Source organism: Vigna umbellata, chromosome 4 (genome assembly GCF_029865625.1).
Source record: "Vigna umbellata cultivar VRB3 chromosome 4, Vumbellata_1.0, whole genome shotgun sequence".
NCBI classification, from domain to species: Eukaryota; Viridiplantae; Streptophyta; class Magnoliopsida; order Fabales; family Fabaceae; genus Vigna; species Vigna umbellata.
The window spans coordinates 12,713,514-12,730,400 of NC_142168.1; the positions used below are offsets into that span (position 1 = coordinate 12,713,514).

At 32.0% G+C, this 16,887-nt stretch overlaps 3 protein-coding genes across 6 annotated transcripts; all 3 read left to right on the forward strand.

The window, feature by feature from the left end:
- Nucleotides 1-576: 576 nt before the first annotated feature.
- Nucleotides 577-5,036, forward strand: MKP1 (mitogen-activated protein kinase phosphatase 1). 3 transcript variants are annotated; one of them, XM_047314661.2, is made up of 4 exons: nt 577-3,294; nt 3,384-3,564; nt 4,465-4,650; nt 4,741-5,036. In XM_047314661.2, exons 1-2 carry the CDS (start codon nt 1,045-1,047, stop codon nt 3,441-3,443), a joined length of 2,310 nt encoding a protein of 769 aa, XP_047170617.2. In that variant the 5' UTR covers nt 577-1,044; the 3' UTR covers nt 3,444-3,564; nt 4,465-4,650; nt 4,741-5,036. The 3 variants fall into 3 exon arrangements, with proteins under 3 accessions (XP_047170617.2, XP_047170616.2, XP_047170615.2); XM_047314660.2 differs by having other exon boundaries at nt 581-3,564; XM_047314659.2 differs by having other exon boundaries at nt 581-3,564; nt 4,754-5,036.
- Nucleotides 5,037-6,485: 1,449 nt separating this feature from the next.
- Nucleotides 6,486-7,665, forward strand: LOC124838932 (large ribosomal subunit protein uL23-like). Its single transcript, XM_047314663.2, has 4 exons — nt 6,486-6,575; nt 6,736-6,783; nt 6,873-7,236; nt 7,420-7,665. Exons 2-4 carry the CDS (start codon nt 6,768-6,770, stop codon nt 7,502-7,504), a joined length of 465 nt encoding a protein of 154 aa, XP_047170619.1. The 5' UTR covers nt 6,486-6,575; nt 6,736-6,767; the 3' UTR covers nt 7,505-7,665.
- Nucleotides 7,666-11,695: 4,030 nt separating this feature from the next.
- LOC124838941 (transcription factor HY5-like) lies at nt 11,696-15,648 on the forward strand. Of its 2 annotated transcripts, none has more exons than XM_047314673.2 (4): nt 11,696-12,212; nt 12,969-13,149; nt 14,773-14,929; nt 15,312-15,648. In XM_047314673.2, the coding sequence occupies exons 1-4, from the start codon at nt 12,053-12,055 to the stop codon at nt 15,381-15,383; spliced, it is 570 nt and encodes a 189-aa protein (XP_047170629.2). In that variant the 5' UTR covers nt 11,696-12,052; the 3' UTR covers nt 15,384-15,648. The 2 variants fall into 2 exon arrangements, with proteins under 2 accessions (XP_047170629.2, XP_047170628.2); XM_047314672.2 differs by having other exon boundaries at nt 11,855-12,212; nt 12,966-13,149.
- Nucleotides 15,649-16,887: the final 1,239 nt, after the last annotated feature.

The following is a 16,887-nucleotide window of genomic DNA, read 5'->3' on the forward strand; positions in this document are numbered from 1 at the left end:
TAAATAAATATAATAATGATCAACTTCTGACAAATCAAATTATATTTCCAGTGTTTAAATTATAAAGGAGTTTTTTTTTTTTTTTTTTTTTTTTTGTGTGTGTTTGATGAAAGAATTAAAACATATGGAAAGTTGAAGTTCTTTCCCCGAAATGACAACTAATTGAATATAAGTGAAACGTATTGCAATGAATAGAAAAATTATTAACAGTGAAGTGTTTATGAGTTAAAATTAATATTCCAAAGAAAAAAATTAATGGAGTGTGGAAAAAAAAAGTAAATAAATAAATAAATGTATGCATAGTTGACAGGGCATTAAAAATATTATTATTGACTGATAATTTGTTTTTTGTTTCCCTGTGTGGTAAATGGTCATGTTTGAATCAAATGTTGATCATGCTTATCCAAGTCTTGGTTGGTCTCTTTTTTGTGTTTTTGGCATGATCATATTTCTTGTTAATTTTTATTTTTATTTTTTACAATAAAATTAAAAAATAAAAATGAGAAAACCCCAAACACAAATAAAGCATGAGATGGCATAAATGTAGAAAGGACTATCCCCACTCAATACAAAATACTATATCTATGTACTTACCCTTCTCTTCCCTCCTATCAACCACTTCTCTTCTTCTCTTCTTCATGCTCTCAACAACAACAACAACAACTCAAATATATCTTTCTCTCTTTGCCCAAATCCTAAATCCCAATCTCTCTTTTCAAATCAATTCCCAATCAACCTCTCAAACCCCACAAAGGTTAATCTCTGCATAAAAATTTCATCTTTCCTTCAATTTCCCATACCCTTCTTCTCACTTTTTTCACTTCAAGATTCAGACGCGCTTTCGTTGCGTCACTCTCTCTTTTCCTCCTCGTGGGTTCCTCTCTCTTTGCTCAAATGGTTAACCCTACGCGGCTTCGAATTTTCCGATTGCGTTCAATGCGCGGTGTTTAACCGGGACCCAGAAAACCTAGGTGCCTAGGGCTCTTCCAATCTTTCGTGGGTTTTGCACAAAATTCGAATTTTTTTATTCTCTGCGAAGTGGGCATGGTGGGGAACGACGACGCGGGTCACCTCTCCGCCTCCCGGAAAATGTTCTGGCGGTCGGCGTCGTGGTCATCTTCCCGTACCGCCGCCGGGAACGCCTCTTCCGGCGAGGCGGGTAAGGGTTTCGCGGATTCTGGCAGCGCAGAAGGTCCTCACAGAGAGAACCGGCGGTTCCCTCCGCCGCCACTCACGCCTCGGTCGCAGCAGAATTGTAAGGCGCGGTCTTGCTTGCCGCCGCTGCAGCCGCTGTCTATCGCTCGGCGGAGTCTTGATGAGTGGCCGAAGGCGGGCTCCGACGACATCGGCGAGTGGCCGCAGCCGCCCACCACCCCTGGAGGGAGAGGTAATGGTAGCAATGGTGAAAGGTTGAAACTTGATTTGTCTTCCATTCAGCATAGCAACCCTGATCATAGTAGGAGTAACAATGGTGGGCTTGTGAAGAGGGATAAGATTGCATTTTTTGACAAGGAGTGTTCAAAAGTTGCTGATCATGTGTACCTTGGTGGTGATGCTGTTGCTAGGGATAGGGACATTTTGAAGCATAATGGTATCACTCATGTGTTGAATTGTGTGGGGTTTGTGTGTCCTGAGTACTTTAAGGCTGATTTTGTGTATAGGACTTTGTGGCTGCAGGATAGTCCCTCCGAGGACATTACTAGTATCTTGTATGATGTGTTTGACTACTTTGAGGATGTTAGGGAACAAGGTGGGAGGGTGTTTGTGCACTGTTGTCAAGGGGTGTCTCGGTCTACATCTCTGGTGATTGCTTACCTTATGTGGAGGGAGGGACAAAGTTTTGATGATGCTTTTCAGTTTGTGAAGGCTGCAAGAGGGATTGCTGATCCGAATATGGGGTTCGCTTGCCAGTTGTTGCAGTGTCAGAAAAGGGTCCACGCGTTCCCTCTTAGTCCTAGCTCTTTGCTGAGGATTTACAGGATTGCTCCACACTCCCCGTATGATCCTTTACATCTTGTTCCCAAAATGTTGATGGATCCTTCGTCAGCTGCATTGGACTCCAGAGGCGCGTTTATTGTGCACATTCCTTCGGCAATATATGTTTGGATTGGTAAGAACTGTGAGGCCATCATGGAGAGGGACGCCAGAGGGGCTGTTGGCCAGATTGTTCGGTATGAGAAGGTGCAAGGGCCAATTGTGATGATTAAGGAAGGCGAGGAACCGGCTTACTTCTGGGATGCTTTTTCGAATTTTCTGCCTTTGATGGACAAATCTGGCAATAGAGTAGAAGATGGAAACTTAACTAGTAAAGTTTCTCCTGGTGAGAGGAGAGTGGAAGCATATGATGTTGATTATGAAGTTTTCAAAAAAGCAATCACAGGAGGATTTGTGCCTCCCTTTGCGTCATCGGAGAATGAACATGAAACCCATCTGCCTGCAAGAGAGAGTAGTTGGAGTGCTTTAAGGCGTAAAGTTGCCTCTGCTAATATGAAGGAGTTTGTTTCCACCCCTAGGTTATCCTTTCCCAGGGTTTATTCAGATTCCATGTTGTGTATTCATACATCAGCAAACTTGTCTCCATCCTCATCCCTTTCATCATCGTCATCGTCTATATCATCATCCTCTTCACCGTCTTATGTTTCTCCAGATTCCGTTTCTTCTGATTCTAGCACTCATTCTAAGTTTTTGTCTGAAGTATCCCCAGATTCTTCCTCTGTGGTTTTTACCCCTATCCCCGTATCTTCTTCTTTGTCTAGTTTTTCTAATTTGTCAATCTCTTCAAATTCTACTTCTAAAGCAGTTTCTAACAGTACAGATATCCTTGGTGTCAAGTTATCACATCCCTGGTCTCAGTCAGCCTCTTTACCATTGAAGAAACCATCAACTTCCCTTGCTGAACGCAGAGGTAGTCTGTCAAAATCTTTGAAGTTGCCACTGAAGAATGATAAGAAACAAGTAATGGATGAGCCACCTACCTTTCATAACAGTCAAGAATATGACATTGTTGTTAATGGCAATGTTAGCTATTTGCAACAATCAGACAGTAAAGATTATTTTTGTGAGTCTAACAAGCATGCCAAGGAGGGAGTGCTGAATTCATTTCAAAAGTGTGAGCTAGCACTATCTCCAAGCATTGTTGACCGCACGCACCTCAAGGAATCATCACTTGTTCGGAACTCTGTTGAGCCTTTGATAGATAGTTCCTCAGTAGAAGACGCAGTGCTTGGTCAGTCTGCAGCATTGAAGGGAGCCAATGAGAGTGGCTTGGCGCAGTTTAATGTCGCACAGACTTCGGTATATCACTGGCCCAGTTTAGAAAAGGTTGAGACATTTGGTACAGATCATTTGGATTCTAAAGCTGCTTTTGTCATATTCTCTCCCAGTATGCACTTACACGCAGGGAACATGCTATATATTTGGGTAGGGAAGTCTTTCAATTGTGACGCTTCACAGGTTCACTTGGATGTTGATATACAGTTAGATTGTTTAGGAGCTGTTGACTGGAATCAAATTGGATGTGATCTCCTTGATCGGTTTAGTTTGCCGAAGAGTACAGCCATCAAGGTATGTATTCCACTGACATTTTGTTCAAATTGTGCAATACAAACATTCTTTTATTTAGTTTTTTCTTTCTTTTGTTTCTATTCTAGACTAAAACATAGTAGCCACAGATTGTGTTGCTTATTTGGTCTCTTTAGTCTCATTATTATTTTTTGGTTGGAAACATTCTTAATGATATGCTGAAAACAAGATGTACATCATCTATATTTTTAGCTCTTTAGCAAGAAGAATAATCAATTTAGAAGAAAGAAAATGCTGTTTTAATTGCAGCGTTGCTGGGTGGAGCTGATGGTTGGATTTTCTTCTTCCTTTGGAACTCAGATAAATGGGAGTTTAAGTGAACTCCAGATCATTGAATGTGACAAGCTCATTATATGATTTTTTGTGGGGCCAGCTGTTGTGATGTGCTTATTATTTACAAACCTTATATAAGTGGTTTCTTCCTTTTTTATTGGAAAACTTACTCTTGCTAGGATCAGCAGATACAATGGTATCCTATTTCGTTTCTTGCGATAGTGATTTTCCTTGAAATCCATCTCCTCCAATTACCTGTTTCCCTTAGTGTTATATGTTTTATCCTTTATTTCCCACCCTTCTCCTGTTTGCATCAATAGCATTTTATCCCTCAGTTTTTTCGTGAAGCATTTGACTTTGAACTTCAAACCATTACTTTTTTGTTTCCCATGATGCCAAATTTATGGTCAATAAATCACCCCAATCTTGCGTTGATAGTATTTGTTGATTTGTGATATATCTTCTATATATATATATATATATATATATATATATATATATATTTTATTTTATTTTTTCCTTTTTCATGAAAGAATGAATTGAGCTTTATGCACTATGGTGGATTGTCCCAATATTTTGCATTCTCATGATGTTCTGTTCTGTGAATAGATTGTTAAAGAGAATGAGGAACCTTCAGAGTTCCTTGCTTTACTCAGGTCATTGTAGCTCAAATGAGACTAGGAGAATCCTTGGTTCAAGTAGCTTCTATAACATTTTCAGCATCTGCAGCTATCTCTATGTATGGCAAGTTTTCAGGCTCTAATTGATCTTCCCTGTGAAAAGAGATCCAGTGAGGTAATCCATATTCTTTTCTTTGTTTCTTTTTCCTAATTCTGATCTTATAGCAATAATACATAATCTGTGATATAAACTGAGTTTTGGTAGATGTTACTTGCAGGAGGTTGCCCCCATGCCAAGTGAATTGTAGCTCGGCTGATTGTACAGTGCTTTTTAACACCCTCAACCTAGAAATTTATGTTAAACATACTCAAATTTCTTTCAATTTCTCTCATGTTATTTATACAAGAACAATTCCTTCTTAGCAGCTCTCTTTCTCTCAATGCGGAAAATGTTAGGCTGTAGTTTATTTGCTTATATGTGAACAAATACGCCATTAAGAATTTCTAAATTCAAACCATAGCTGAGTGATATAGATGTTCTCAATAAAATATATTTACCAACATTCTTGTATGATTCATCACTATGGTGAAAATGTTATGCTTGTCACTTTCAATGATCAAACATGTTTAACAAACTGAATTCAATGAATGTTTGTGCTATGTATGTTCTTTGAATATGAATGAAATGTGAATTCAATGACCATTTTAATTAGAAAACCATCGTATTAAAACAAAAATAATGAATGTGGAATGTAATGAACATATTTTATCATAATGTAAGCAAGTTAGCATTAAAATTTGTTTTCTTTCCTAACCCACATTTTCACATAAATGTTATTAAAGAAATGTTTTGAACTTTTAAATCAAACAAGTTTATGTTCGATTTTATTCCTTGCCGAAAAAAATCTCTCTTGTTTTAAAGATCTTTGAAATTTTTGTTGGTCTCTTTTACTGCTTACTTTAATTAGTTGAATGTGTAAAATAAAAAAAATGTTAATTCAAATAATAAATATATTTTCAGTGAATGAAATTAGTTTTCTAAATATGTAATTTAATTAAGCAACATAATTTATTTGTTTTATATAAACAGGGTAATTATATTCTATTTAAACTATTTAGAGATATAGAAATACCAAGCAATTTTGCAATGAATAAAACTATATAATAACGAATATAGACAATGCTCCCTATACGTCTTTCAATGTTATTTTTTCTGTATGTCATTCAGATGAAAGAACCAAATTAAAAATAAAATAAAATTTAATTAAACATTAAAAAAAACAGTTGAACAACTCAAGTAATTGTTTTTTCAATTAGACAATCACATGAATTAATTCGATATTTATTGTACGACATTACCTTTTGACAAATATATCTTATAATCGCCAATTCTTTTTACTAATTTTTATCTTTTATAAAAAAAATAGACTAAATTAAACATAAATATGACATTTAATATAATTTAAGTTCCTTTACAGCGTAAATATGTTATATATTATCACTAAATCATATACTGATTTGCATTATACAAATATTTATGCTAACAAATCATGACATATGAATTAATGATATTTTGAAGTAAAAAAGATATAATAAAATTATGGTAACCGCATTATTTTTTATTTCACAATAGTTTTTTATGTAATTATTTACCTGTTCTATTTCTAATAATATTTTAAAATTAAAATATAAAATTTTCAAAGGCACCAATTAAAAAATAAATTAAATTATAGTAAAAAAAACGAAAATGCAACTTGAAACTCCCTGTAAATTAAAAAAAAGATAATTACTCATATTTTAGATATAATTATTTTTTTATTGAAACTTAACTAAATAAATTATACCGTGCCAATTTATGTTTTGTTTCTCTTACCGACCCATCTTGAAAACCCTATGCACAAGTTATATGGGCTTAGGATATTGGGCCCATCTTGAAAACCTTATGCACAAGTTATATGGGCTTCGGATATTGGGCTTGAAAAAGGTGGTTCCTCTAAGTTTGAGTTCTATATAAACCATCCCTATTCTTCCTTTAACTTCAGCTGTTCAACCCTAAACCCTAATTTTGGTTTCTGCTTCTGCAACCCTCTGATTTTCAAGGTTTTGAATCTATTATTTAATTAGATTCAAGTGTTTCTACTAAGTCTTCCCTCTCCGGATCTTGTGTTTTGAGTATTTTTTTTTTATTTTTATGAATGTGTTTAGGGTTTATATGTTTCAATCTGCTAATGCAATTTAGTGTAATTATGTGTGTTTGCAGGAGGTTGTGAGAATTGTTGGTGAGTGATTGATATGGCTCCTACTAAGGGTGAGTCTTGTATTGTTATCTTATTGTCCATTTCTTCAATACTGGTTTTGTGGTAATGATCTAATTAACTTTTTTTTTTCCTTGAGCAGTGGTCAATGCTAAAAAGGCTGATCCCAAAACTCAGGCCTTGAAGACGGCTAAGGCCGTCAAGTCTGGTGGCCAAGTGTTTAAGAAAACCAAAAAGATCAGGACATCAGTTACATTTCACCGGCCAAAGACATTGAAAAAGGACAGGAACCCTAAGTATCCTCGCATTAGTGCTCCGCCCAGAAACAAGTTGGACCATTATCAGATACTTAAATTTCCTTTAACTACCGAATCTGCAATGAAGAAAATCGAGGATAACAATACACTGGTTTTTATTGTTGATCTCCGTGCTGACAAAAAGAAGATTAAAGATGCTGTGAAGAAGATGTACGACATTCAGGCCAAGAAAGTAAACACATTAATCAGGTAATTGGAATACAAATTGACAATGTCTCTGATCTGCTACATGCAAATTTGAGTTATTAAAAACAACCTTATGTAGTGAAAGTGGACCAGTTGCTTAGTCTACAGTGATTAGCGTAGGTAGAATTTTGTATTTAGCAGTGTGATTTCTTTTTTATTCTTTAACAAATACCTTTTCGCTTGCAGGCCAGACGGAACTAAGAAGGCCTATGTTAGGTTGACTGCAGATTATGATGCCTTGGATGTAGCCAACAAGATTGGTATAATCTAAGTTGTAATACTTTTTTTTTAAGATAGTTCTTCTATATGTCCCTATTTTAGGACTTTTTGTTCTCCATATGTATTAACGGCTGTTAATTCAATTTTGAGTTGAGTACATTTATATGAATTAGGGTTTATGCTGGTATAATTATTCTCTGATTGATTGCCTTCTTTCTTGGTTTATCATTATTACCATTGTAATATGTTATTATATATTTCATACGAAAGCAATTGTCCCCTTGAAATTCTATATCTTTGTGGTCCACATCTGGATTAATTTATATTAATTTATTCTGCTGATTTTCTGCGTTAAGTTTTGTACAATGTTAGAGTTTGTTTATCTTTTCTTACAGGATTAAAGTTAAATATTTGGTACCTTTTGGCACAGAATTTGAATCACCACTTGTGAAACCTTTTCATGAAATTTCTTGAACTCGTCAAAATATTGTTTAACAAAAATATCCTCTATATACCAAATTTTGTAATTCTAGACGGGCAAGTTTTCACTCATGACTCTTCATTTTCATTAATTTAAACTCCAAACAATTCTATAAATTTTCCCATGAATCATTATTTTCATCTACCACCACTTTCTAACAATCATTGTATGGAAGTTTAAGTTTAGCTTGAAAAGCAGAGCTGGGGGGATTTCTGACTCCAATGTTTCCAAGGTCTGATCACTCTCCTTTTCTTTATTCCATACCACAGATATTAATTTCTGTCCGGATACTAGCATGTTGATTATTACCTGTTATCTATTGTCATGTAAGTTGGTGGTTGGTAATTGTAAATTTTGTTGATGAATCTATCATGGTTTTACTCATGTAGTCGAATATAGAAATATAGGCTAATCTAATGGTTAGGCACTGCAGACTTGTTCCTGGATTATAATTTGGAAGCAGCCCTTGGGCATATTCTAGGTCAGTCTCTTATATTGAGGAGACTTCTTTATTTTGAATGCAGACATAGTCAGGTGTCTGCCATTATTTGGTAGAGACTGTTACTTGTCTGCGACATAGAGTACCGAGGGTGTGTCCAACAAATATGGGTTTTCTATGTTGTTGGATAACACCTCTATGGAAGGTGTCCATCGTTGCCCAGTAATACACTTGTTATTATTTGAGCTACATCTGGATTCTACATCACATTTTCTGCCTCACTTTTCTTCCTTTTACACAATCATTTCATACATAATTTGTTGGATTCACCGTTTTTTTATGTAGTTAAGCAAATTTAATTATTGAATTTCCACTAATGGTGCCTGAATACCGGTGTTATTTTTTTTCCTTTGTTAGCAACTATATTGGGTTCTCTTTAATTATTGACTATGTCTGGTATTCAACTATATAGACTGCCGTTTTTTAGAATTTGGTAGAGACTGTTCATGTCTGGGACATAATATAACGAGAGTGAGTCCAACAAATATGGGTTTTCTATGTTGTTAGATAACATCTCTTTGTAAGGTGTCCATCGTTGCCCAGGAATATACTTTATTATTATTTGAGCTACATCTGGATTACACATCACAATTTCTGCCTCTCACTCTCTGTTATTTTCAACAAAATCGTTCTTATGTTATTTGTGTTGTTAAATTTCGTTGTTGTATGCATATTTACAGACAAGTTTACTTATTTGAAGTTCCACTAATGGTGCCTGAATACCGTGTTAGTTTTTTTTCCTTTGTTGCTAAACAATTAACAGAGCAATATAGTTTGTGACATCTTTAACTTTGAATACCAGACATAGTCAGGTGTCTGCCGTTTTTTGGAATTTGGTAGAGACTGTTACATGTCTGGCACATAATATAATGAGAGTGAGTCCAACAAATATGAGTTTTCTATTTTGTTGGATAACATCTCTTTGAAAGGTGTCCATCGTTGCCCAGTAATATACTTTATTATTATTTGAGCTACATCTGGATTCCACATCACAATTTCTGCCTCTAACTCTCTCTGTTATCTTCAACAAAATCTTTCTTATATTATTTGCGTTGTTAAATTTCATTGTTGTATGCATTTTCACAGACAAGTTTAGTTATTTGAAGTTCCACTAACAATGCCTGAATACCCGTGTTAGTTTTTGTTTCCTTTGTTGCTAAACAGTTAACAGAGGGATATAGTTTGTGACATCTTTAACTTTGAATACCAGACATAGTCAGGTGTCTGCCGTTTTTTGGAATTTGGTAGAGACTGTTACATGTCTGGCACATAATATAATGAGAGTGAGTCCAACAAATATGAGTTTTCTATTTTGTTGGATACCATCTCTTTGAAAGGTGTCCATCGTTGCCCAGTAATATACTTTATTATTATTTGAGCTACATCTGGATTCCACATCACAATTTCTGCCTCTAACTCTCTCTGTTAACTTCAACAAAATCTTTCTTATATTATTTTCGTTGTTAAATTTTCATTGTTGTATGCATTTTCACAGACAAGTTTAGTTATTTGAAGTTTCACTAACGATGCCTGAATACCCGTGTTAGTTTTTTTTTCCTTTGTTGCTAAACAGTTAACAAAGGAATATAGTTTGTGACATCTTTAACTTTGAATATCAGACATAGTCAGGTGTCTTCCGTTTTTTGGAGTTTGGTAGAGACTGTTGTATGTCTGGCACATAATATACAGAAGGTTTATCGAACATATGAGTTTTCTATTTTGTTGGATAACATCTCTTTGGAAGGTATTCATCGTTGCCCAGTAATATACTTTGTTATTATTTGAGCTACATCTGGATTCTACATCACAATTTCTGCCCCTCACTAATTTTTGTTTCTTTCAACAAAAACGTTATTCCTGCTGTTAGAATCTATATTTGTCTTCATATTTAAACAAGTTTAATTATTGCAAGCTTCTGTTATGGCTTTTGAATACCATTTTTAGTTTATTTATTTATTGCTAAATAATTATTAGATGAAAACAATTTATTCCATTTTTGTACTTAGAATACCAGACCTAGTCAGGTGTCTGCCTTTTTTGGAAATTTGGTAGAGACTGTTACATGTCTGGCACATAATATACTGAGGGTGAATCCAACAAATATGGGTTTTCTATCTTGTTGGATAACATCTCATTCGAAGGTGTCCATCGTTGCCCAGTAACATACTTTGTTATTATTTGAGCTACATCTGGATTCCACATCACAATTTGAGTCTCACTGACCTTTGTTCCCTTGAACAAAATCATATTTTACATATTCCTGCTGTTTATGTATTCGTATTCAAACAAGTTTAATTATTGCAAGTTCCTATTATTGTGCTTGAATAAACTTGTTTGTTTGGCTAAACAAATATTAGAAGAAAACAATGAGATTTTTTTGCCTATTTGGAAATTCGGTACAGAATGTTACTTGTCTGACATAAAACCTAGAGTGAGTGTCCATGTTGTATTCTAACATCTCTTAGAAAGGTGTCCTTCCATCTTTGCACTATATCTTGTTATGTTAAATATTTGAGCTTCATTTGGATTTCAACATGGCAAAAGCTGAGCCTCGGTTTCCCTTCCCTTTAAACCTTGGAAGTAACGAAAGGAAAGCCGTCTGTAGCTATTTTCTTTCATTGTTCTCAACATTTTTGTGGTTTTTTTATAATTTATCAGTTAAACATTTCTTGAAATATCAATGTAATTCTTGATGTTTTCATCATGCATCTGTTACCTAATAGGATTTTATGATTGTGTATGGATTTTATGTATAAGGGTGTGTGGATTGTTGCCCATGAATATAGGAATACAAATTGGTCTCGGTGTTGAGTTTTCATGAATTTAAAAAGAAACGGTTAAATTTCAAAATGTTTTAACTACAATCAAACCATCATAGTACCATTTTGAGTACATTTGAAGTGGTTTCTAATTCATAAATTTAAAAAACCATGGCTTGAGAATTTCACAAATTTTGATATAAAGTATCAGCTATCTTAGCTAGTTTGAAAATAAAAAAAACTGGTTTAAAAATTATTTGTGCGCAAACATTAATTCTTGGATTTGTTCTTTGTAATTATATGTTATAAATAATTCAAAATATGAAAAACAAAAATTGTATTATTATCAAACATAATAGAAATATGAAAATTTTTTAAAAAAATGTTACAGTGTGATAATATCAGGCCCTTTTTACACGTGGGTTTAATAATAAGCCTAGATGAAAACATAAAAAGGGTATTAAAAGGTAAGGGCTTTGGGAGTCAATTTGTCAAAGAAAATTTATAGCCTCCCAAAAGTATTCAAATTCTGACATGAAGAAAAACCAAAGTCACATAAATAAAACAAAACAAAAATTAATATCTAATAAACAAAAACCGTGTTTGTCGTTTTTTGGACTTGGCATGAGAACGTTGTTACAAAAGGTTTGGTTCTGTATACATTAACGTGTTCCTTTGTGAACCAAACTTTCTGGTCCCATCCCATGTATGTTTCATCGTCAATGGTTTAGGATGAGATGGTTCCATCCAACACTTAAAACACATGGTCCCATCTTTCACACTAACTAGGACTACACACAAACACTTTTTCCCTTTGAGAAGAAAAAATAGCTACAGCCTTCGTAGCAAAGAGAGAAAAAGATGGCTCTTCCAAGACCAAGCAGTGAAGAGAAAGCCCTTTCTCAGCTCAAAGAAGGAACAGCATCATCAGCAGCAGCAGCACCACCTTCATCATCTTCTTCATGGAATAGGCTTCACACTTTCTCTCCTTTGAATCTACACAACAAGACTAGCAAAATTGGTAGGTTTAACATTCTTCTTTCTTTCTCATACAAAACATATTTTCTTTTTCTCATTTACACTTGTTTCTACAAAACTACTGTAAGAGAGAAAAAAAATTATTTATAAAATTAAACTTTGTTGGTGTATAAATTGAGGTATGTGTAAACTAGTGTTTGATTACCGCAGGAGGTTATTGATATCATTATTGGAAAGCAAATAATTAAAAAATTTCTGTTTTTTGTATGATACTTTTTGTAGGTATTTGTTTCTGAGATGAATCTCAAGTTATACACAATGAAAATTAAAATTCTTGAAGGAATGTATATAAATTTTAAGGTTAAATATTTTTTTCTTCTAAATTATTTTAAAATATTATAGTTTTGGTCTTTGAATTAAATAATACTTTTTTTTATACTTTATGAAAGATGTATAAAACATTCTTTTTAACAAATAATGTAAAGTGTTTTCGTATGACAGGAAATTTCGGAATAAATTTTTATATGACTTTATAAAATTTAGAGATGAAATAGTTTTTAAATTAGTTTTAAAATAAAAGATAATTTTATAATAATTTGAGATAAAGAAAAACATTTAATCTTAAATTTTATTTCGTTTTTTCTTATATTTACTTTGTTTTTCTTACAAAAGATTAATATAAAGAAAGAATGTTTGAATGATTAGAATTTTGCGTGATAAAGGAAAGAAATTTTGAAATTTTGATGCACATAAATAGAACATGGTGACCTAATTTTTGGAGTATTGACTGATCCAGAAGACAGTGATGAAGATATGTTCACAGTTCCAGATGTCGAGACCACACCCATTAATGTTCATTCTCATCCAAACAGTATCCTTAAACAATCTAACGTGACAGAACCTCAGTTTCAAACTGGTTTCCCTGGAAAGCGTCGCAGGGGAAGAAACCCTGCAGATAAGGAACATAGACGTCTCAAGAGGTATACATACACATATTACAGTAGATTATTAGAATAAAGAAAAAAATATATTATAACACACGTAAATTTTTTATATCCATTTAATACTTTTTATTTTTTACTTTTTTTTAGAAAATAAATACAAAAATTTATTTATTTATTTATGATTATTTTACTTTTATATTATATATCAAATGACATAAATTATTTCTATTTAACATTCAACTTTAATACTTATATAACCAAATTATGATATATAAACAATATAAATTAATTAAAAATCTTATTTTATATATCAGTTTGGTAAAATTTAATCATATATAAATTTACTTACTATCATAATATCATGACGTCCATTATTATATCTTTATTATTAATTTATTTACACAAATATAAAGTCACTCATGCTCACAAATTTTACTTTATACTCATAGTGGTTATAACTCAATTTAGAAACACTTTTAATTTGAAAAATAATAATTTTCTATAATATTATATATGATTAAAAATAAAATTTTAAGTAGTTAATTGCAAATGTCTTATGCATATTTTTTTTCCCTTTACATAGAAGTTGATTTTCTTTTTCTAAAGGGTGTTTAGGAATGCCCTTATTCAAATGTATAACAGAAAGAAGAATATAAAATGTTTTCTAATGACTTTAAAAGGTTTAATCTTCTTCCACTAATTAGTATTGAAATTGTGGGAATCGATTATGATGGGTTTTCTTGTAAAGGGTGATAAATGGAAGAAACTATTTTTATTATAGTTGAAGAATAAGCCATTCAAAAGATTGTATGTTACCTATAGAAAAAAGAAAATACAAGGAACAAAAATTATTGTGTAAATATAATAAGATAGTAGTCGTTTAATGCTATTAATTAACACCGTTTTTAAAAAATCAAAGTAAAAAAATATTAAAACAACACCTTTTAGATTTTCGTATGGTTTAGAATTTGTTTTGGTACAAATTAGTAGAGTTTTTGAAGTTTTTCTATTAAAATATAGCCTTCGGTTAAATAACTTTTTATTCCTAACAGAAATTATGTATTTGGTATATGATGCTTTAATGATTTTTTTTTTAAATTTTTGGTGATTAATAAATTTTTTATTTTTATTTTAACTTTTACTATTGAGTGACATTAGTATGTGACAACTTGTTCATTAAGTAATATATTAATTACTTAGTATGATACACTTTTTTTTGTGTGTGTGTGTTATTTTTGTTTTCAATTTTCAATATTTTTTGTCTTATTTTGATCTTAAAAAGTTATACTTTTGCTATGGTCTTTCTTACATGTTAAGTGATGATGGATTGTGTATTAAGTAATTGTGACTGAGAAGAATTAATTCATGTATTTTCTTAATTATTTTTAAAAGAAAAAAAAAGTAATCAATTTGAACGAAACTTTGTTTTTTTCCCATAATATTAAATATTTATAATATTTTATTTTTTATTTTTTTAAATTTACTTAATAACTAAATATATTTACAGAAAAGACATTTCTAAAACTAAATTTTTTGTAAAAAAGATAATTTAAATAAAAAAATGCAGATTTTTTTTCTAAAAGCTAATTTAAACAAAAAATATTAAATATAAATTCATCACAATCTATATTACCTTTGATATTATATGTTTTCAAATAGGTTGTTGAGAAATAGGGTTTCTGCTCAACAAGCTCGAGAAAGAAAGAAGGTTTATGTGAATGATTTGGAAGCAAGAGCCAAAGAGTTGCAAGATAAAAATGCTATCTTAGAAGAACGTATCTCTACTTTGATAAATGAGAACACCATGCTTAGAAAGGTAACATTTTTTGAAGTATTAGTTTTACTCTTTTCCATTTGTTTCTAAATATAAATGTTAGCAATTTAAGTAAGACTAAGTCCCACATTGAATACGAATGAGAAAGTAGAATATTATATAAAGGTAAAAGACCCATTGATACATTGTCCTAAGATTTTGAGTAAAAAATGATGTCAATCTTTTATATGTTTGGACTCAGATCTCACTGGTATATGTATCTCTCTAGTAAACTTCTTCCTCGATAGACCTAAGAATAAAACATTTCATTACAAATTCTTTTATAAGTTTTATGTGAATCCTAAGTAGCATTTTAATTTTCATGTACTAGTGTTTGTCAATTAATGATATAGATTGAAGTGTGTGTATTAATCATGATTCACAGGTTCTTATGAATGCGAGGCCAAAAGTTGATGATAGTAATGAACAAAAGCAAGAGCACTTAAGTAAGAGCTAACAAGGTTAAACCTTCAAACAAATTATTTATAATTTATTCTATAATGTAAATTTACAAATTTATGACTATTTTCTTTCTTTTATACTTTTATCTAAGACCTTCTCCACCTCCACATCAAGGTTTTTTGTTCGGCATTCTTTGATGTAGTGAAGTTGGAAAAAGTTCAAAATTAATGCTTATTGTATAGTAGTTTCAATGTATCTTAAGAAAATATTTAGTCAGTGCAGATTGAATTTAAAATTTATTAGATTTTATGATACTCTAATGAGATATATTGTCATAGTTATGATGACGATTTTTTTTCATCACTGATAATTTTTAACGTGAGATTTTTATTTATTAAGAGGTACGTTCCTTTTGATATAGGTTAAGAACACATATACAATATGTTTATTACAATTTTCCATTTTTTTCTCTATGTGTACTGATACAAATTCACTCATGGTTATTTGATTATTTGTTTATTAAAATTAAAATATATAGGCAATCAAAGTTGCGGAATAGGAGTTTCAATTGAAAAAAAAATCACTTTATGATTTTCTTTCATTTCTTCTTAAACACATATACTCAAACTAAATAAAGAAAGTCTAAAAATCAGGACTATGAATTTCGTTCTAATTATATAATATTTTATATAAAATTATAATTTTATACTTGAAATTAATGACAAACCTGTTTTTCGGAGTCGAATGAATCATATTAAGATGGTTTCATAAACTTCCTTAACCTTTTCTACCTTAAGTGAGTCTCCTTCCACTTTTTTTTTGGTGTTTGTCCTTCATGAATGGTGATGTGTCTACAAAAGATACTCTAACGTTCAAGTTATTATGGTGCATCAGATAGTAGTTAATGTTGTAAATATGAACATAATTATTTATCTCATGTATTATTTATAAGATACTTATGGGTTTATGGGCTCTCACCTATATATGGGCTTGGGTGGGCAATGACCCATTTACTTCATGAGTCAGTTGTCTAATTCATAATGTGCTAAATTAAAAAATAATATGTTTTTAGGGTATGTGAGGCCAGGTTAGGACCACGTAGAAACAGGTCGACTTGTGGTTGGGAAGCATTAGGTCGTGTACAATACATAAGCCCCCCATTTTGCTCATGACATTTATATATAAACATTGGTTTATTAAGAATATGCAAGAAAATCATTTTGAATTGTTGATTCATTGCTAGAGATGACTTAGAATAAATAGTTCATCATCTAAAAGATTTTTCCCTTCTAATACTCTATCGAGTTATCAATATCTATCAAATTTACTCCAATCTAACTAACTGCTATTGGATCAAATGATAAAGACATTATTGAGAAAAAGATGGCTTTTCCCAAATGAGATAGTTGTTGCTAGTTGGTCCAATAACAAATCATTGATTTAACTAAATAATTTAAAAAAAGGTAAACCTTTCTTTCTCTTCGTCTCAGGTCGTTATATCTTGTCACTTGAAAGATCCCCTATATTGATAATACACATTCTAGTTGACCGAGCCTATT

What these genes read in the sequence shown, in the direction of transcription:
- MKP1 (XM_047314660.2), top strand. Translation starts at nt 1,045, where the DNA reads ATGGTGGGGAACGACGACGCGGGTCACCTCTCCGCCTCCCGGAAAATG. An exon ending in CGAAGAGTACAGCCATCAAG is followed by an intron (nt 3,565 to 4,464) that starts GTATGTATTCCA and finishes TTCTGTGAATAG; the next exon opens with ATTGTTAAAGAGAATGAGGA.
- LOC124838932 (XM_047314663.2), top strand. An exon ending in AAAGTAAACACATTAATCAG is followed by an intron (nt 7,237 to 7,419) that starts GTAATTGGAATA and finishes TTTCGCTTGCAG; the next exon opens with GCCAGACGGAACTAAGAAGG.
- LOC124838941 (XM_047314672.2), top strand. Translation starts at nt 12,053, where the DNA reads ATGGCTCTTCCAAGACCAAGCAGTGAAGAGAAAGCCCTTTCTCAGCTC. An exon ending in CAACAAGACTAGCAAAATTG is followed by an intron (nt 12,213 to 12,965) that starts GTAGGTTTAACA and finishes TGACTGATCCAG; the next exon opens with AAGACAGTGATGAAGATATG. An exon ending in GAACATAGACGTCTCAAGAG is followed by an intron (nt 13,150 to 14,772) that starts GTATACATACAC and finishes GTTTTCAAATAG; the next exon opens with GTTGTTGAGAAATAGGGTTT.